We start from the raw sequence: 21,654 nt of genomic DNA on the forward strand, positions 1-21,654 counted from the left end.
CGGTGTTTTTACCTAGCTGCCCATGGATTGAGCTAGAATCTGGCCAGTGAGAAGTTAACAAAGTACAGCAGGGAGATGCAGCAAGTCAGAGCTGAGAAGGCTTTCATAAGGAGGAACTGAAGGAGAGAATGTGTAAGGACTGCGACTCTTGTGGCTTACTAGGATCTTTGTTTTTGTTTTCAATTACAAACAAAAGCAAAGCCAATAGAGTGTATCTTCTCAGGTTCTGCTTTCTCTCTGTGGAGTTCCTAAATGGATTTCAGTCACTCCACAGTGACTCTGTGGACTACTAGCACAATGATCTAGTTTGGCATTAATAGGCCCTCTAAGGTCATTCATGTAAAATAATTGTATTGGTGACCTCTCTGCCTACATTTGGCTGGTAAAAGACTATAATAATGATTGACTGCCACAAATAGCCCCAATTTTGTTAGTTTCTTATAGTAATAAATCCCCAATTATATTTTGAGAATTGTTGAGAATTCACTGGCACTGATAATTATTAGTGACATAAGTTATCAATATTTGGAGCATGTTTAATGACCATTTTATTCATATATAGGAAAGGAAGCAAGACTCTAACCCTGAAAATACATAAACTACACGGACAAAATTAATCTTGCAAATATTAATCTTGCATTATACTCTTATCTACTAACTCAGAAACTAATAAGGAAATATTTTATTAAAAATCCATCATTGTCCTGTGGTAGTGGTCACATGAACCTACACATGATAAAATTGCATAGAACTGCATGTGCGTGCATGCGCACACACAAATGAGTGCATGTAAGACTAGTGAAATCTACATAAGGTTATTGGATGGTAACAATATCAATTTTTTGGTTGTAATATTGTTCTGTAATTGTGGAAGTTATTACCATTGCATAAAACTGGGTGGAATACATTATTTCTCCCAGCTGCAAGTAGATCTACAGATCTACTGCAAGTAGATCTCAAAATCAGAAGTTAAAAACAAGTCTGTCATTGTACAACATCTTCTTGTCTTAACACAAATCATTCATCAAAGGGCAAGGAGTAGAGATTGATAACTAGTACATGAAATTTTATTTTTTACATAAATTAGAAAATTGATGTAAGTTTCTTAGATGTGCTTTGCTCTTTATAGTGGTAGATAACTTAGAAGTCTAAACTTACAGCTACTTCCTTGGTTTGTTTAACTCAATTGAGTTCCCACCGCTGTGTTCCTTTTCTTCACAGATCTGTGTCTCCAAGTGCCCAGAAAAATTTTTAACTTACATGGAAATACAGTTTAGGTACAGAACAAACAAACACTATTGGATGTACTACAGCCAGTTCTGCAAATCCCCTTTTGTTAAGCCTGCAAAGGTATGTGTGTTTAAGCTTAAAACTAGAGAAGAATTTAACTTTTGTGTCAATCTCAAGTGCAACATGAGCATTTGTAATAGACAAGCTCCCAAATCATCTAGGAAATGATTATGTATTGTTCCATTAAAACACAAAGTTACATAGAAACACACATGCACCATTTATAGCTTATCATTGTGTAGACTTCAGGTGTTATGCAAGACTCTTAAGTCTGGTAAGTTAGCTTTAACTGTTCCTTGAAACTAACAAATTCTCTACTTGGCTTGATTTTTTTTTACCATCAAGATCTAGGAGCTAATGTCATTTGATTTTATTAATGTTACCATTTCACTAATGTGATAATGAAGATCCATGGCTACTTAGTAACAAGTAGAATTTTATTTCCAAACCCAATTTGATAATTATTCATTAAAAAAAAAATCCTCAAACCCTACCTAGGTTTGAGACTTATAAAGGAATTCTAAAGCCCCATTATGTTAAATAGTATTAATGGCTTCTAACTTAAAGAAGGTGCTGTTTTTCCAGAGAAAATTTTTTTGAAGAATTAGAGACTCAGAATGTGACTAAGACATAGATACACACTTTCAAAGGTGTGTCTTGGCTTCAGTGGGTCTGGTTTTATTATTGTTGATTTGATTGAATTACAGTTAGGACATTTTAGAGCATTTGTCAAATAAGTATGTGTGTGTGTAATAATCTTAAAACCACTCTTATTAGGATAGTAATATGAAATAATGAGATAATTATGGAGTTAAATTTTCAAAGGACACAATTTTTATACTGAGAGTAAAAGTTGTCATTACATAGCCTTTGAAATGTTAACATACTCTTCCTTCCATTTTAGACTGTCACACAAGTCTTACTGGATGATGATTGTCCAATAGCAATTTTTCCAAGCAAACCATGTAAGTGGTTATTACTTATCTTAGAACATACAATCATAAAAAGTTACTCAATTCAGTTCCCTATTTCACTATTGACAAAATTGAAGCCAAGAATAGTTGTATAACTGGTCCCAGAGTTAATTAGAAGGAAGCCAAAGCTAAAGCCCATTCTCCTGACTCCAGCCAGAGATATTTCCACTGGAGCTCTGGTAGTTTTGGAGTTTTGCTGCATCAACATACACAGAAAGGATTAAAAATTGATTTTAAAAGCCCAGATTGATTATTTGGTGTTCTATGAGCACAGATAAGCACACACAGACATAATCTTGCACACTCACCCCTGAATTCAGCCAAAGAGTATGTTCAGAATTTGCCTGGGGGGTGATGGTTGGACATAAACTTGTCCTATAATTTGAAATTTGAAATACTTATATATCTCTTAAAGGAATCAATATTTTATATTTTTAAGATTTATAAATATTATTTAAAATTTACATAAACTTTTCTACCTTTTTGAAAAAGAAAATAAAATAATCACTAATTTCCTATTCTTACAAATATAATCCTAACTACAGAGAAACAACTTTACCTAAAGATGCCCATCACAATGCTATTCAGAAGAACCAAAAAGAAAAAAAAAGGAAAGGAAAAAGAAACACTCTTATGTCCAAGAGCAAGAATGTGCTTTAAATAAATTATGGTATAGTCATTAAATGAAATATTTTAGAATTATTAAATATAAGTATTATATAGTATAATATTAAATAAAATGCTATGTGCATTATAATGACAAGCATGTATAAATTAAAATAAAAAAGGCTATGCAAAGAAAAATATTGCAAAGAAATATGCCAAATTGGATGCATGTTTTGGAGATGACAAAACTGTGGGCATTTCCTCTCTTCTTTCTTCTTTTTTCTATTGGAGTAGAAAGCCACGTACCATTTTCTATTTGAGTAGAAAGTCAGGTACCATCGAAGTAGCTACCACCAAACACAATGCCTTATGCGCCCCTCTCCCTTTTCTTTGGGTCACTGAGGACCATGAAGTAAAGATGCAAGCAACTGCATTTTGCCAGGAAGCCCTGGGCAACAAGTGTCAGTAGCCAAGAACAATGTTACAAAAAGATGAAAATGAATCCTTAGTCACTGAAGATATAATAGGCATAAGAATATAAGACATCCCTGCCCTTACAAGTATAGTTTGGTTAAATCACACAATATAAAACGTACACTGGGGACACAGAAATGTATAAGGCATAGTCCCTCACAGTACAGTAAAGGAGACATTATGCTAAACATCACAATCAACTTGTATTCATTCCCCCAATAGGTGATTAAGTATACTACTTAATGGAAGAGTATACAGCTAATAAAATTCACTTACTAAATAGTTTATGAAAGGAAATAAGTAATATTAAAAGAAAGAAACAAGGGAAAACCCTGCATTTATTTTATGGTTATGACTCTCAAAAAAATTTCTTGTAGAAGAACGACTGGAAGGAAATTTATCTAAAATGTTAGAGTTCATTGTGGGTGGTAGGACTGTGTATTTTGTTATCTTCCTTCTTATTTTCTTTATTTTCCAAATATATAATGAGCATATTTAGTCATTGGAACTAACTGATTGGATGAAATTGCCCAGAACAAGGTTGGAGGACTCTGTAGGTGGAAACAGTCCTATTTAAGGAGTGACAAGGGAAAAAACGCACAGAAAAGCGAAAGGGAGGGCAGGAGAGAACTTGGGCATGTAAGCCAAAGGAAGAAGGCAGGGGTTGTCTACTATGTCAAAGACTCAGAAAAGTTAACTCAATTAACAGGAAATATTTACTGTGCTAGGTAATGGGTTCAAGTAGGATGATGAATAAAAGATATTTGGAGTTTTTGGCCATTAGGATATTATTGGGATCCCTGGGAGGACAAATTCCTTGGAGTGGTGGGGGCAGCAGGTGATTGGATTGAGAGGGAATAGGAGCAGCTGGTAGAGACTACTATGTCAAATTTGCCAGGGAAGAACCAGAAGAAGATGAGGAAGATACTGAAGGAATCAGCCATATTTTAAGTGCTACAGAAGATGAAGGTAGGTAGACAAGAGATCATTTTAAGCCCAAAAAGTCAGAAAAGCCTTGGTAAAGACCTATTTCTTCTTTCCCTATATCAACTGCTTTAATATTTTCAAGTTTAAATTCCCTGAAAACCCATGCAAATCTGTGATTCTTCCTGTAAGAAAAAATATAAAAATGATCCACTTCTGACTTCTCTTCCCTCTTGATTTAAAATTGGGGTTTTAAAATACTTTAATAATACAGATTTGTAAAGAGGCAAGGATTCTATTTAAATCAAAATAAGTGCATAGAAGATTGAACAGTGAGGTAGCTCTTCGGAGAAATTATGCTAGTCTACAAACTGTGGGGCATTTTGATAGCTTTAGAATTTCTATTTTCAGCCCCTCCAAAACACCAGGTAAGTGAGAAAGCTGGGAGACAAATTATTAAGACTTCAAAAATAAAAATTCAGTTGTCCTAGTAGCCTGAAGTTTGAGCTAGTTCTTGTTTCTCAAGGAATTATTCACTAATCTCCAGTTTTCAATGTTTCATTCAAGAAGTATCTTAAGATTTTTTTAATAAGAAAAAGTAGGGGTGCCTGGGTGGCTCAGTCGTTAAGTGTCTGCCTCGGCTCAGGTCATGATCCCAGGGTCTTGGGATCGAGCCCCGCTTCGGGCTCCCTGCTCCTCAGGAAGCCTGCTTCTCCCTCTCCCACTCCCCCTGCTTGTGTTCCTTCTCTTACTGTGTCTCTCTCTGTCAAATAAATAAATAAAATCTTTAAAAAAAAAAAAAAAAGGAAAGAAAAAGTAAACTCAGAGCTCCTCGGTGGCTCAGTTGGTTAAGCATCCGTCTTCAGTTTAGGTCATGATCCCTGAGTCCTGGGGTCGAGCCCCTCATTGAGCTCTCTGCTCAGCAGGGAGTCAGCTTCTCCCTTTTTTCTGCCCCTCCCCACTGCCGGTGTGCGCGCGCGCTCTCTCGCTCTCTCTCTCTCTCTCTCTCAAATAAATAAAATCCTAAAAAAAAAAAGTAAACTCAGTCATACAATAAATGTAGCCTTTTTATTAAAATGTTTTTACCATGTGAGATATGTTATCAGTATTATTCTTTTAACACCTGTGCTGTGCATCTTACTTATTGGCTACGTGATGAATATACCATGTGTAAAATAATCAACAAGTTTAGAGTGTATCTTCAGATTGTGATCATATTTGCTTTTTACATGTGTCTTAGAACCATCAGAAAACCTTCTGACCATCAAGTAATGGGCAATTATCATGTTGAGCAGTATGTTTATACATTGTCTAGCAAGAATCTAATTATAAATAACAGAAAGCTTAAGAAAGGGAAAACGTTACATAGAAAGAAGTAGAAAAATGTTTACCATAATTTTATTTTTTTATAGTTCTCCAGAGATGTTTCCCTGACTTCACTACTAAAAATGGCACTTTGACAGTAGGAAATAAGACAATATTTGAAGATGGAAGTGGAAAGACCAGAAATGCTGTAGAACTCAGGACAGCTGCAAAGTATGTTTGTTTACCTTCTTATTTTCAGTTTGGATGCATCTTATTACTATACACAAAATGAAAGCTTCCATTAGGTTAAGGGTTATAGAGGAAGAATTATGCATTGTTATGAAATATACATGTCACTGTGGATTATCAACAGGTATAGAATTGGGATCTCAGTGAGCATATTTAAAGACCTTAATTTACTTGTTGAATGAACACAATAAAAAGATGCTTTTTAAATCACCATTCAAAAAAATTGACTAAGATAATGAAACTGCCAGATGTCTTAAAAGGAAGAGGGCCTTAAGAAAGGCGAGACAACCTTGGTAATGCTGTTTCAGGACCATATCAGTTTCTATGTACTAACTACAGTGAAGTCAATTTACTGTTTCCTTAGTGTACACATTGTGATGTTTCAGGTTATTGGGAAATATAATTCTCTGGGTGGGTACATTCACATGTGTGCACAAACACCAAGTATCGTTGTGTAGCTCAATTGTTGAATTAAAAGTGAAACATAAAAGATATTCTAAAAATGTTTTTCTCTTCCTTGAGTTTAGCAGTCCAAGTAGAATGGTCCTGCATATTTAAAATGTAATAGCAACATGGATGGATTTCACAAATATAAAGCTATGTGAAAGAAATCACAAAATAATAGTACAAGTGCAGTTCCACTGATAGAAAAATTCAAAACCAAGCACAACTAAATTAAATTACCCTGCGATGCATATGTAAGTGGTAAAACTGAAAAAGAAAACTAGGAACTTATTATCACAGAAGTCAGGATTGTGGTTACCTTAGGGGAAGGAGGAGGTGTTGTAACTGGGGCACAGGGGGAAAGGGAGAACAATATTGTAGTTACATAGTGCATTCATTTCTGATAATCCGTCAAACTGGACACTAATGATTTGTGCACTTTTCTGTATGTGCCCCATGGTGCCTTCCTGCTACACAGCTGTCAGAGGTTTAGAAAAGGGAATTAAGGATGATGTTCATTCTTGATGCTATGGATTTTGTAAGCTAAAAACTGACCTTATTTAAATTCATTTCTTACAGTGAGATTACTGCAATATTGAGGACATGTCACATACGTTGAAAAGGGATCTGTTCACCATTCTTGAAAGCCATGTTCTCTGTGTAGCTAGAGTGGCCTTTGTAGTTCACCAAAGTGACATCTCACATACTGTTATGGCTAGGGAAAGAGTGCCTCTTGATAAATGGTTTCTAAAAATATGTTTTGAACAGCAGCTTGCAAACCCCTTTTATCATAACAAGAACATTTCTGTTTAGTGGTAGTCAAAATAATTGATTTTTTCCTTCTTTGAATTCAGTCGTGTCAATAAAATCCTTGATGCAAGGGCAATTGGAATGAAAGTATTTGAAGACTATGCAACAACTTGGTATTGGATTCTCATGTAAGTGCAAACATTGGTGTTTCTTCTCCAGCCCCGTTTTATCCTTGTAGAACGCTTTCTTCAAATTCCCCATTCAGGGTGCCTGGGTGGCTCAGTCGGTTAAGCGTCTGCCTTCGGCTTGGGTCATGACCCAGGGTCCTGGGATCCAGCCCCGCATCAGGATCCCGGCTCAGCAGGGAGCCTGCTTCTCCTTCTACCCTTCCCCCTGCTCCTGATTCTCTCTCTCTCCCAAATAAATCTTTTTTAAAAATTCCCCATTCATATTTGTGAATAAAAGGTTGACTCAGTTCCTGTGGCTGAAAAATGGGGCAAAGATATTTGGAAATACACCCAGTGTTACAAAAGTTATAAGAATGTAAATTTGAACTTTATTCATTAAATTCCCAATAAAAGTACTTGTATAAATATACTTCAAGTCATGCAGGGACAACATCTGTAGTACGTTTGCTTCTTATTGTTATGTTACAGTGGATGCAGTTTTATTTCTCTGGGTCTGTTTTCTCATTTGTCCTTCCCTCTTATTTTTTAACACATCCTTTCCACATAATGTTTGTTATTATCATCACCAAAGGTCACTGTAGTTATGAAGAGCTGAAAAAATATATGAAAGGAGGAGGAGATTAAAAATTTTTAGCCATAAGGTTTGCATTCCTGAAAAGGTAAGGGAAAATGCAATCACTCTACTGCAGTGGGTACCTGTGTTTGATATATTTAAGACTATTGCTACTATCTGGCTCTATATCACCTTATGCCTTAAAAGCATCTATGGTTCCCTAGTGATCAAAGAGCAAAGAGAAAACTTCTTCAGATAGTTACAAGGCCCTTTACAACCTGGTCCATTTAGTGTCCCACATTCTTCTCCACCCATGTTACTTGATTGACCCTATATTCTAAACACATCAAATAACACACCCATTCCTAGAGTGTCAAACCCCCATGTTTTTGCACATTCTGTTCTCTTTCCTGGCACATCCTTGCTGTGTCCTGGGCAACTCCATCTCATTATTTAAAATCAACTTTTGGGGCACCTGGATGGCTCAGTTAGTGAAGCATCTGCCTTCAGCTCAGGTCATGATCCCGGGGGTCCTGGGATCCAGCCCACATCAGGCTCCCTGCTCAGTGGGGAGCCTTCCTCTCCCTGTCCCTCTGCCACTCTCTCCCACTTGTGTGCTTTCTCTCTCTCTCTCTCTTTCCTTCTCTCTCTCAAATAAATAAAATCTTTAAAAAATAAAAATAAAATCAGCTTTTGTGTAATTTATGAAGTCTTTCTTGACTTCTCCAGATATAATTACTTTTTCCCTGTGCTCCTCCTACCCACATGCACGTGTATGCACAAGCGTGCACATGCGCATGCACACACACACACACACACACACACACACCCCTATACATACACACATACCTGTCATCTACATAGCACCTAGAACCTTATGTTATTTACCTGGCTCTTTTTCTATGATAAACTATGAATTCTTTACCATGGTAACCCTGTCTAACTCATCTCTATTTTTGTAACTCCTAGTGTGGTCCTTGGACCATAGAAGATGCATAGAAAATGTGGGTTCAAGGAACAGTTATAAAATCACTAGGGGAACAAGATAGATGTATTTAACTATATGATGCTTAATAAAGTCAAAATTGTGTGTAAAATACCAGTGACTAGTTTGTATAGCTGTAAAACTAGATAGTGTTTTTTGAGATTTTACTCATTTCGATGTTTTGCCTTAAATGCAATAACTATTTTCGTGTGCATCAGTATTTCAGGATCTCTCTCCATAGCACAGATTGTAGTCTATACTTGACAACAGTTAAACTGGTTCCCCTATTGTCAAACTCAAATATCATTAGATAATTTGTACATTTCCTCTTTATTTTGGCTTTTTAACTATTATCTGAAAAAGTATGCATTATGATAGACCTTCCTGTTTACCTCACTCCCAACACACACTGAACCCTCTCCACCCAGGCACTGCTAACACCACTAGAACATAAACACTCCCTTTATTTTTGACTCTTCTGTTCTCCATCTATCTCATAAATATAAAGCCAAAGACTAATATGCCCTGACTTTATTTATTCAGTTAGAATTTTATGCAGGAATTAAAAACACAGAGAATAAACAGCTATATTTCTTTTCTTCCCCCTGACCTTTTTGAATATTCCTCTTGGACTATGCCATAGAATAATCCTTCAACCATATTGAATATTTAAGCATTAAAGTATCTGTGATGTTAATAGGGAATGACTTCTGGAGTTGAAAGCATAGGCTCTGCAAGGATGTGACCTTAGAAGTTACTTTGATACAATACTGTCATCTATCCAGTGACAGGAATTATTAAGATTTTTTTTAAAAAGATAATACTTGGAGACAATAAACTCAATAAATGTATCAGGCTATGTTTCTGTTTGGAAACTTGAAAGAGCATCGGAGGTATCATTTCTTAATGGAAGCGTCATCCAAAATTTCTAATCTTAATGAATTCTGTTTAATGAAATTACCTAGAAAAATCCAATATGGATTTAACCTGGATATATGAGCTGGGGGGAGAAGTATCTCTAGTATTAAAAAATTTTTTTAAATTAAAAAAAATTTTTTTTAATTAAAAAATTTGTAAAAAAACAAAAAAAAGTCATGCTGCTGACTGCTTGATAAAGTCATATGGCCCAGGAGATACAGAAGCTCTATCGTGGCTCCATATAATGGCCTACAGGTCACTGGGGATCTGAAATAGATGTCGTGATGTCAGACATCACAAATTATTAAAGATAATTAGACCATAATAATGACTACAAAATCATGGATTCAGGAACTGTGTGGGGCAATTATTTTTCTTTTCTGCCCTAAGACTGCTCCCTTACTCGTAGATAGTTCTGTTGTATAGGGTTTCCTTCTATTAGTATCATGGATATGTTTTATAATTTATCACTTAGTGAGACGTGTGTAGGGGAAAAAAAATACAGCATGGCAACTGTGGCAGATAGGCCAAAATGGTAGGTTGGAGGAATTGTGTTTTTCCTTGAACTGTGGTTGCTACTTAACTTCTGTTTACCCAGGTACACAAATACTAACTCCGGTATGAAGTTCCTGATGGTCCTACTCTTTCATATGAAAGTCTTAATAGGAACTATTGTTTATACTTTTTAATATTATAAATATTTCTATAGCCAGCTAAAATAAAATAATCTGAGAATTATTTTGAATAGAAGATGTTGTCTTGCTGTTAACTTTATGTTATGTTTAACACTCTTGACCCCTGTCTGTTGTATGCTTTTTCCTCTAGTGGCCTGACTATCGCCATGCTCCTTAGTTGGTTGTTTGTGATACTCCTGAGGTTCACAGCTGGATTCCTCTTCTGGGTCTTCATGGTGGGTGTGATTGGAATTATAGGTTACGGTAGGTATTGCCCTTCTTAAAAATCACTAAATATCAAAATAGTCCTTTTCTTTTCAGTTGCCATTATCAATTACCAGGAAGCATTTAACTTGCAGTGAATTTAATTATTTACTTCCCACCCCCAAAGTGTTAAATTGAGAAAAATTATTTAATTTTGCATAAATTATTTCTATAACTTTTATCTTCTTTATCTTGAAAAAAAGTGCTATCAAAATGTTCTACCCTTTTTCCTTACTGACCTTTGGTCCCATGCCTTATGGTTTTTAAGAAGGAGGTAAAAAACACCATTTAGGTTAATGAAAAACATTTCAGAAAACGTATTTTATTCCTTTAACTTTCCTATCTGATCAAATGGTAGGTCTGTATAGTTACAGAAGTGTGATCTAGTTTTCTCTTTCAACTGAGTAATTTTAAGCCGGGTACTGTCAGACTTTCTAATAATTGGCCAGTACTACATAATGAGGCGTCACTCCCTAGAGGCAAGTATTCTGAATTATACTCTTTGGGTGGAGAGTTAGTTTATATCAAGTTTGAAATCTAACCAGTAACCCTGTCCCCCTTAAAAGCAGTACAGGTACAGTGTGAACACCAACAAAGGAACTAAAGTTTCTCCCAAGGAACAGTATAGCATTTATGGCAGATTCCTTCAGAGTGCTAATAAACATATGGGCCAATATATGAATGTTTGTGAGGTTTCTATTCAAGAGTAATTTCCCCTAAAATACCATTTGGATTGACAATGCAGTTTTATGGTAGCAGACACCAAAAATAGCAATTTCCTATTATTGTCACCTGAAGAAGAGCTTTGCACATATCAATATAAGAATGCAGTTGAATCCCCAGGTTCTATAGTTAGCCTGAATTCTAATCCCAGCTGCATAACAGATAACTGAGGAATTTTGGAAATGCTTCCTAATGATTATAAGACCCAGTTTCCTTATCCATAACATCAGCATGGTAATGGTACGTATCTCCATCTCACAAGATTGTGAGGATTAACTGAGACAATGAATATAAAGCTCTTAGAACAGTATCTGAAAAACAGTAAACACTCAATATGTGTTGGTTTATTGTTACTATTCTCCTTGTTATCCTCAATAGGCTTCTAGACAGTTTCAGATCTCTTCAGGGTTTCCTTATCTGCTCCTTCTGTGCAGCTGCATGTGAAAGGGTTGAGTCAGTCCGGTGGAGGAATATAAGAACTGCTACCCCTTAATCGAAGACTCCCAAGAAAGCTTTTTGTGTAAAAGTCTTTTATGTATGTTTCTGCCCTTTACTACTATAAAGCCTGGGCATGTGATTCAGTCACTCTTTTATTGTCATCAAGAAGGGAAAGACCGTATTGTCTGGTATTGATTTCAGTGACTTGTCGTAAGGAGCAAGAAAAATCTGAGATTGGCTATAGTGAAGTTTGACAGTGCCAAGAGGGAGAAAGGTCATCAATATATCACAAATACAGGTGAAACAACCAATGTCAGCTCCTTGTTGACTTCCTAGGTAGTGCTATCTCAGCAGTTAATGGTGTGGCAAGTCAGCTTAAAGCCATTCACTGAGTGAGGAAATGGCCAGTTAGATTTGAGAAGTATAACACTGTGTAACTGACCTCTGCTACTATCTTGGACAACGACTTTCTCTGTATCATGGGAAACCAATCATTTCCTATTAACAGCAGCCTATTTACTAGAGAAAGCAACATACTGAGCAGAGAAAAAGCCAGGCTGTTTGTGGGTAAGTGCCTTGAACGTCAGTGGAACAATTCTTATTGACCAGAATAAATTAAGATTTATCCAGGAAAGGTCACAGATCAGTGGGGTTACAGGCATGGATTTGGAGATTGAAAAGGCACAGATTCATTGCATATTAACTGTATGATCCTCTGCACATACATAGTCTAATTAGTAATTTCTTCAACTATACAATAGGATTTGTGAATATTTTTAAAAATGATGTACATGAAGCCCTTGGAAAGCTGCCTAGTACATAATGTTCAGTAAAAAGTCTCGGTTATAGTTGTTAACACAGGAATGGTTGTTGAATTTTCTCAAATGCTTGTCCTGCATCTATTGAGATTATCATATGATTTTTATCTTTCATTTCATTAAAGTGGTGTATCACATTTATTGATTTGTGGATGCTGAACCATCCTTGCATCCCTGGAATAAATCCCATGGTGTATGATATTTTTAATGTAGTGTTGAATTCAGTTAATATTTTATTGAGGATTTGTACATCTGTGTTCATCAGGGGTATTGGACTATAGTTCTCTTTTCTTGTGGTTTCTGTGTCTGATTTTGATATCAGGGTAATGCTGGTCTTATAAAATGAGTTTGGAAATGTTCCCTCCACTTCTATGTTTTGGAGAGCTTGAGAAGGATGGTATTAATTCTTCTTTGAATTTTGGTAGACTTCACCAGTGAAGCTATCTGGTTCTGGCCTTTTGTTTGTTGGGGAGATTTTTGATTACCGATTCAATCTTCTTACTAGTAACCGGTCTGTTCAGATATTCTATTTTATCATGATTCAATCTTGGTAGGTTGTATCTTTCTAGGAATTTATCCATTTCTTCTAAGTTGTTGAATTTGTTGGCATATAATTGTTCATGGTACAGTTGAAACTTGAACACCATGGGTTTGAACTGCATATGTCCACTTATATGCAGACTTTTTTATACATACAGTACTGTGGGAAAAGATGGCAGAGGAGTAGGGGACCCTATTCCAACCATCCTCGAAATTGAGCTGGATATTTACCAGACCACTCTGAACACCCACGAAATCAGCCTGAGATGTAAGAAGATAGATCTGGATCTCTACAGAGTATCACAGGTGTTTGGTTTCGAAGTATGAAGTGGGGAGCCATGATTCTGCAGGCAGATATTGGAGGATAAACAAGGGGGAGGGAGTCGACCTGTTGGGATCCTACACCACCGGTGAGCGATAGCCTCCCATCCTGGGGACCGGGCACAGACTTGCAGACTGGTAGCGAGAGGGAAAGGACTTTAGGGCAGCCCCCCAGATGGAAACCCAGAGCAGCGGGGCTGCATGTGCAAACTGGGGGTGGCTGGTGGTTTTAGAAGCACAAAGGGCAGAGATGTGCCCTGACCTGGAGGTGAGGACTGGGAGTGCTGTGGAGGGGTGCACAACTCAAGACCCTGCAGTTTATAGCAGCACAGACAGAAACGGAGATAGTGTGGCCTGGAGAGCTCACTGAAGAGCAGACTGCGATCTCTGCTCTGAGGTGAGTGTTGGAAATGATCTCTTCTGCTCTTTCAGAAGAGACATGGAAAACCGCCAGGGAAAACCACCAGAGAACAGAAGCCACAAAAGACCGGTTTTCACTGAGCCCATCTCCTGCCACATGGGGCAGGGCAGCTTTGCCCAAACAGGGTTACCTGAGTAACAGCATGGCAGGCCCCTCCCCCAGAAGACAGGCTGGGGAAACAAGAGGCCAGCAACCCTAAGGTCCCTAGAAAACAGGTGCATCTTGCTTGGGTTGTGGTCAATAATTTGGACTCTATACATTCCCTCAACTACCCATCAACAGAATGACTAGGAGGAGGAACCCCCAAAATAGGAGAGACTCCGAGACTATGACTTATGCCACAGATAATGGATACAGATCTAACCAAGATGTTGGAGATGAAATTCAGGCTAGCAATTGTGAAGACAATAGCTAGAATGGAGAAGTCGATTAATGGCAACAGAGAGTCTCTAAGGGCAGAAATGAAAGCTGAATTGGCAGAATTTAAAAATGCTATCAATGAGATCCAATCTAATCTAGATAATCTAACAGCTAGGGTAAGCAAGGCAGAAGAATGAATTAGTGATCTAAAGACCAGTTAATAGACAAGAAGGGAAAAGAGGAGGTCAGGGAAAAACAACTCAGAATCCATGAAAATAGCATCAGAGAAATAAGTGACACCATGAAACGTTGCATTGTCAGAATTATTGGGATCCCTAAGGGGGTGGAGAGAGAGAGAGACTAGAAGATATATTTGAGCAAATTGTAGCTGAGAACTTCCCTAATTTGGGGAATGAAACAAACATTCATGTCCTAGAGGCAGAGAGGACCCCTCCCAAGATCAAGGAAAACAGGCCAATACCCCAGCATGCAATAGTAAAACTCGCAAATCTTAGAACCAAGGAAACCATCTTAAGGGCAGTTAGGGGGAAGAGATTACTTATGTACAGAGGGAGGAACATCAGAAAAATGTCAGACCTATCCACAGAGACCTGGCAAGCCAGAAAAGGCTGGCAAGATATATTCAGGGTACTAAATGAGAGGAACATGTGGCCAAGAATACTTTATCTGGCAAGACTTTCATTTAGAATGGATGGAGAGATGCAGAGCTTCCAAGACTGGCAGAAACTGAAAGAATATGTGACCACTAAGCCAGCACTGGAAGAAATAAGGGGGGTTCTATAAAAGGAGAAAGACCCCAAGAGTGATATAGAACAGAAATTTACAGGGACAATCTATAAAAACAAGGTCTTCACAGGCAACATGATGACAATAAATTCATATCTTTCAATAATCACTCTCAATATGAATGGCCTAAATGCTCCCATAAAATGGCACAGGGTTGCAGATTGGATAAAAAGACAGGACCCATCCATATGCTGTCTACAAGAGACTCATTTTGAACCTAAAAATACATCCAGACTGAAAGTGAAGGGATGGAGATCCATCTTCCATGCCAACGGACCTCAAAAGAAAGCTGGGATAGCAATTCTTAATTCAGACAGATTTTAAACTAAAGACTGTAGTTAGAGACACAGAAGGACACTATATCATTCTTACAGGGTCTATCCAACAAGAAGATCTAACAATTGTAAATATCTACACCCCCAACATGGGAGCAGCCATCTACATAAGCCAACTGTTAACCAAAATAAAGAGTCATATTGATAACAATATGTTAATTGTCGGAGACCTCAATACTCCACTCTCAGCAATAGACAGATCATCTAAGCAGAAAAATCAAAGAAACAAGAGCTTTGAATGGTCCACTGGACCAGATGGACCTCATAGATATATACAGAACATTCCACCCTAAAACAACAGAATACTCATTCTTCTTGAGCACACATGGAACTTTCTCCAGAATAGACCACAAACTGGGTCACAAATCAGGTCTCAACCGATACCAAAAGATTGAGATTATTCCCTGCATATTCTCAGACCTTAATGCTTTAAAACTGGAATTCAATCACAAGAAAAAATTTGGCAGAAATTCAAACACTTAGAAGCTAAAGATCACTCTGCTCAAGAATGTTTGGGTCAACCAGGAAATCAAAGAAGAACTTAAACAATTCATGGAAACCAATGAGAATGAAAACACATCGGTCCAAAACCTATGGGATACTGCAAAGATGGTCCTAAGGGGGAAATACATAGCCATCCAAGCCTCACTCAAAATAGAAAAATCCCAAATTCACCAACTAACTTTACATCTTCAAGAACTAGAGAAAAAAGCAACAAACAATGCCTAAGCCATGCATTAGAAGAGAAATAATTAAGATTAGAGCAGAGATCAATGAATTAGAAAACAGAAACATGGGCGCCTGGGTGGCTCAGTTGGTTAAGCAACTGCCTTCAGCTCAGGTCATGATCCTGGAGTCCCGGGATTGAGTCCCGCATCGGGCTCCCTGCTCAGCAGGGAGTCTGCTTCTCCCTCTGACCCTCCCCCCTCTCATGCTCTCTCTATCTCATTCTCTCTCTCAAATAAAAAAAAAAATCTTAGAAAACAGAAACACAGTAGATCAGATCAACAAAACTAGAAGCTGGTTCTTTGAAAGAATTAATAAGATCGATAAACCACTGGCCAGACTTATCCAAAAGAAAAGAGAAAGGACCCAAATTAATAAAATTATGAATGAAAGGGGAGAGATCATGACTAACACCAAGGAAATAGAAATAATTATTAGAAATTATTATCAACAACTATATGCCAATAAATTGAGCAACCTGGATGAAATGGATGCTTCCTGGAAGCCTACAAACTCCCAAGACTGAAACAGGAAGAAATTGACAACCTGAGTAGGCCAGTAACGAGATTGAAGCAGTGATCAAAAACCTCCCAAAAAACAAGAGTCCAGGGCTGATGGATTCCCTGGGGAATTCTACCAAACATTCAAAGAAGAAATAATACCTATTCTCCTGAAGCTGTTTCAAAAAACAGAAACAGAAGGAAAGCTTCCAGACTCATTCTATGAGGCCAGCATTACCTTAATCCCACCAGGCAAAGACCCCATCAAAAAGGAGAATTTCAGACCGATATCCCTGATGAATATGGATTCCAAAATCCTCAACAAAATCCTAGCTAATAGAATCCAACAGTACATTAAAAGGATCATCCACCACAACCAAGTGGGACTGATCCCTGGAATGCAAGGGTGGTTCACCATTCGCAAATCAATCAATGTGATAGAACACATTAATAAGAGGAGAGAGAAGAACCATATGGTCCTCTCAATTGATGCAGAAAAAGCATTTGACAAAATACAGCATCCTTTCCTGATTAAAACTCTTCAGAGTATAGGGATAGAGGGAACATTCCTCAAGTTCATAAAATCCATCTATGAAAAACCCACAGTGAATATCATCCTCAATGGGGAAAAGCTGAGAGCCTTTCCCTTTAGATCAGGAGCACGACAAGGATGCCCACTCTTACCACTATTGTTCAACATAGTACTAGAAGTCCTAGCAACAGCAATCAGACAACAAAAAGAAATAAAATCTATTCAGATTGGCAAAGAAGAAGTCAAACTCTCTCTCTTTGCAGCTGACATGATACTTTATGTGGAAAACCCAAAAGACTCCACCCCCAAATTACTAGAACTCATACAGCAATTCAGTAATGTGGCAGGATACAAAATCAATGCACAGAAATCAGTTGCTTTTTTTTTTTTTTTTAAAGATTATTTATTTATTTATTTATTTGAGACAGAGAGAATGAGAGAGACAGAGAGCACATGAGAGGGGATAGGGTCAGAAGACGAAGCAGACTCCCTGCCGAGCAGGGAGCCCGATGCGGGACTCGATCCAGGGACTCCCGGATCATGACCTGAGCCGAAGGCAGTCGCTCAACCAACTGAGCCACCCAGGCGCCCGAAATCAGTTGCTTTCTTATACACTAACAATGCAACTGTAGAAAGAGAAATTAGAGAAACGATTCCATTTACAATAGCACCAAAACCCATAAGATACCTCGGAATAAACCTAACCAAAGAGGTAAAGGATCTATACTCTAGGAACTACAGAACACTCATGAAAGAAATTGAAGAAGACACAAAAAGATGGAAAAACATTCCATCCTCATGGATTGGAAGAATAAACATTGTTAAAATGTCTATGCTACCCAGAGCAATCTATACATTCAATGCCATGCCAATCAAAATTCCAATGACATTTTTCAAAGTGCTGAACAAACAATCCTAAAATTTGTGTGGAATCAGGAAAGACTCCAAATCGCCAAGGAAATGTTGAAAAAGAAAAACAAAGCTAGGGGGCATCACGTTGCCTGATTTCAAGCTATATTCTAAAGCAGTGATCACCAAGACAGCGTGGTACTGGCATAAAAACATACTTACAACCAATGGAACAGAATAGAGAGCCCAGATATGGACCCTCAACTCTATGGTCAAATAATCTTCAACAAAGCAGGAAAAAATGTGCAATGGAAAAAAGACAGTCTCTTCAATAAATGGTGCTGGGAAAATTGGACAGCTATATACGGAAGAATGAAACTCAACCATTTTCTAACACCATACACAAAGATAAACTGAAAATGGATGAAAGACCTCAATGTGAGACAGGAATCCATCAAAATCCTAGAGGAGAACATAGGCACTAACCTCTTTGACATTGGCCACAGCAACCTCTTTCAAGATACATCTCCAAAGATGGTTTAGCCCGGGTATTAAGGAGGGCACGTACTGCATGGAGCACTGGGTGTTATACGAAAACAATGAAGGGTGGATCACTACATCAAAAACTAATGATGTATGGTGACTAACATAACATAATAAAATAAAATTTAAGTAAATACAGTACTGTAAATGAGTTTTCTTTTTCTTATGATTTAATATTTTCTGTAGTTTATTATAAGAGTACATAATACATATAGCGTACTGAGTATTAAGTATTAAGTCATTTTAACACTTAAAATGTTAAGTGTTAATCAACTGCTTGTGGTATCAGTAAGGCTTCTGGTCAATAGTTGGCTATTAATAGGTAAGATTTTGGGGAGTCAAAATTTATATATGGGTTTTTGGCTGTGTTTGGTGTAGGCACCCCTAACCCCCCTGTTGTTTAGGGATTGACTGTAGTCTTTTATGATCCTTTGTGTTTCTGTAGTATCAGTTGTAAACTCTCATTTCTGATTTTGAATCCTCTCTTTCTTGGTGAGGCTAGCTAAACACTTGTCCTTTTTTTTTTTTTTTTTAATCTTTTCAAAGAACTAGCTCTTAGTCTCATTGATCTTCTGTATTGTCTTCTTAGTCTCTATCTCGTTTATTTCTGCTCTAATCTTTGTTATTTCCTTCCTTCTAACTTTGGCTTTTGTTTGTTCTTTTCTTTATACCTCAAGGGAGGTATAAAGTTAGATTGTTTATTTGAGAATTTTCTTGTTTCTTGAAGTAAACCTGTGCCCTTATGAACTACTTTTACTGTGTACCACAAATTTTGGTATATTTCCATTTTCATTTGTCTCAAGGTATTTCCCTTTTGATTTCTTCTTTGACCTATTGGTTGTTCAGTAACATGTTGTTTAATTTCCACATATTTGTGAATTTTCCAGTTTTCCTTATGTAATTAATTTCTAGTTTCATCTATTGTGGTCAAAGAAGATACCTGATATGATTTCAGTTCTCCTAAATTTATTTAGACTTGTTTTGTGGCCTAACATGATCTGTCCTTGAAAATATCATGTGCATTTGAGAAGAATGTGTATTCTGTTGTTTTTGGATGGAATGTTCTATATATATATCTGTTAAGTCCTCCTGGTTTAATATGTTGTTTAAGGCTGATGTTTCCTTACCGATTTTTGTCTGAGTGGTCTATCCATTTATAATCCCATTTACAGTTGCATCAGAAGAATAAAATAACTAGGAATAAATTTAACAAAGGAGGTGAAAGTCCTGTGTATTGAAAACTACAAGACATTAATAAAAGAGATTGGAGAAGACACAAATAAATGGAAAGATATTCTGTGCTCATGGATTGGGAGAATAAATATAGTTAAAATCTGCATATTACCCAAGGTAATATGCAGATTCAGTGCAATCCCTATCAAAATTCAAATTGCCTTTTAAAATAAGTAGAACAGATAATCCTAAAATTTGTATGGAAGTACAAATAAACCCCACAAAACCAAAAAGCCAAAGCAATCTTGAGAAAGAGAACAAAACTGGAGGTATCATAAGCCCTGATTTTGAACTATATTACAAAGCTATAGTAATTAAAACAGTATGGTATTGGCATAAAAACAGACACATAGATCAATGGAATGGAATAGAGAGCCCAAAAATAAACCCACTCATATCAATTTATGACAGAGGAAGCCAAGATATACAATGGAAAGGACAATCTGTTCAATAAATTGTGTTGGGATAACCGGACAGGCACACACAAAAGAATGAAACTGGACCACTATCTTACAGCATACACAAAAATTAACTCAAAATGGATTAAATACTTGAATGTAAGACCTGAAACCATAAAACCCCTAGAAGAAAACATAAGCAGTATGTTTTCAAGGAGTTTCAAGCTCCTTGATATAGTTCTTGGCAATGATTTTTTTTAATATGACCTAAAAATCACAAGCGATAAAATAAAAAATAAATAAGTGGAACTACATAATCTACAAAGCTTCTGAACAGCAAAGAAGTCCCTCAACAAAATGAAAAGACTACCTATTGGATGGGAGAAAATATTTGTAAATCAGATATCTGATAAGGAGCTAATATAAACAATTTACACAATTTAGTAGCAAAAAAGGTAAAATTTAAAAAATCAAACTACCTAACTTAAAAATGGGCAGAAAATCTGAATAGACATTTTCTCAAAGAAAACCTACAGATGGCCAACAGTTACATGAAAGGTACTCAGCATCACTATTCATCAGGGAAATGCAAATCAAAACCACAATCTGATAGCACTTCACACCTGTTAGAATGCCTATTATGAAAAAGACAAGAATTAAGTGTTGGCAAGGATGTAGCGAGAAATGAACCCTTGTGCACAGTTGGTAGGAATGTAAATTGATTCAGCCACTATGGAAAACAGTATGGAGGTTCCTCAAAAAATTAAAAATAGAAATACCATCTGATTCAACAAGTCCACTTTTGGGTATTTACCTGAAGAAAATGAAAACACTAACTCAAAAAGATATATGCACCCCCATGTTCATTGCAGCCTTATTTATAATAGCCAAGATATGGAAACAACCATCAGTGGATGAATGGATAAAGAAATTGATAAAAAATGGATTAAAAAGGATGAAACCTTGCCATTTGTGACAACATGAATCTATAGAGTATTACGCTAAATGAAGTAAGTCAAAGAAAAATACCATATGATTTTACTTATATGTGGAATCTAAAAAACAAGCACAGAAACAGACCCATAAATATAGAGAACAAATTGATGGTTGCCAGAGGGGTGGGGAGTGGGGAGATAGGTAAAATAGGGGAAAGAGATTAAGAGGTACAAACTTCCAGTTATAAAACAAGTCGTGGGGATGCAAACTACAGCATAGGTAATATAGTCAATAATATTATAATAACTTTATACAATGACAGATGGTAACTATACTTTCCCTAGTGAGTGTTTTGTAATGTATACTGGTGAAAGGGGTATAAATTTATTTAGAATCTTTAACCAGAAGAAATCTGCAGTTGCCATATTAATCAGACAAAACAGATTTTAAAATAAAAAGCATTACTAGAGCTAGAAGGGATTTAATTTGCTTAAAAGATATACCAATTCTAAACATATATGCATCTAATAAAATAGATTATATGCATCTAATAAAGTAGATTCAAAATTCATAGAA

General features: G+C 36.7%; 1 protein-coding gene across 5 annotated transcripts in view; it reads left to right on the top strand.

Annotated features, from left to right (window-relative positions):
• Window positions 1–21,654, top strand: part of SLC44A5 (solute carrier family 44 member 5) — a 349,362-nt gene that overhangs the window by 291,016 nt on the left and 36,692 nt on the right. For all 5 annotated transcript variants that reach the window (XM_035018252.1, XM_035018255.1, XM_035018256.1 and 2 more), the window contains 5 exons: window positions 1,222–1,350; window positions 2,195–2,255; window positions 5,681–5,804; window positions 7,121–7,204; window positions 10,486–10,598. In XM_035018252.1, coding sequence (XP_034874143.1) covers window positions 1,222–1,350; window positions 2,195–2,255; window positions 5,681–5,804; window positions 7,121–7,204; window positions 10,486–10,598 — 511 coding nt within the window. The remainder of the gene's footprint in view (window positions 1–1,221; window positions 1,351–2,194; window positions 2,256–5,680; window positions 5,805–7,120; window positions 7,205–10,485; window positions 10,599–21,654) is intronic.

Source organism: Mirounga leonina, unplaced genomic scaffold, assembly GCF_011800145.1.
Source record: "Mirounga leonina isolate KUSES-001 unplaced genomic scaffold, KU_Mleo_1.0 Mir_173, whole genome shotgun sequence".
Taxonomy (NCBI): Eukaryota; Metazoa; Chordata; class Mammalia; order Carnivora; family Phocidae; genus Mirounga; species Mirounga leonina.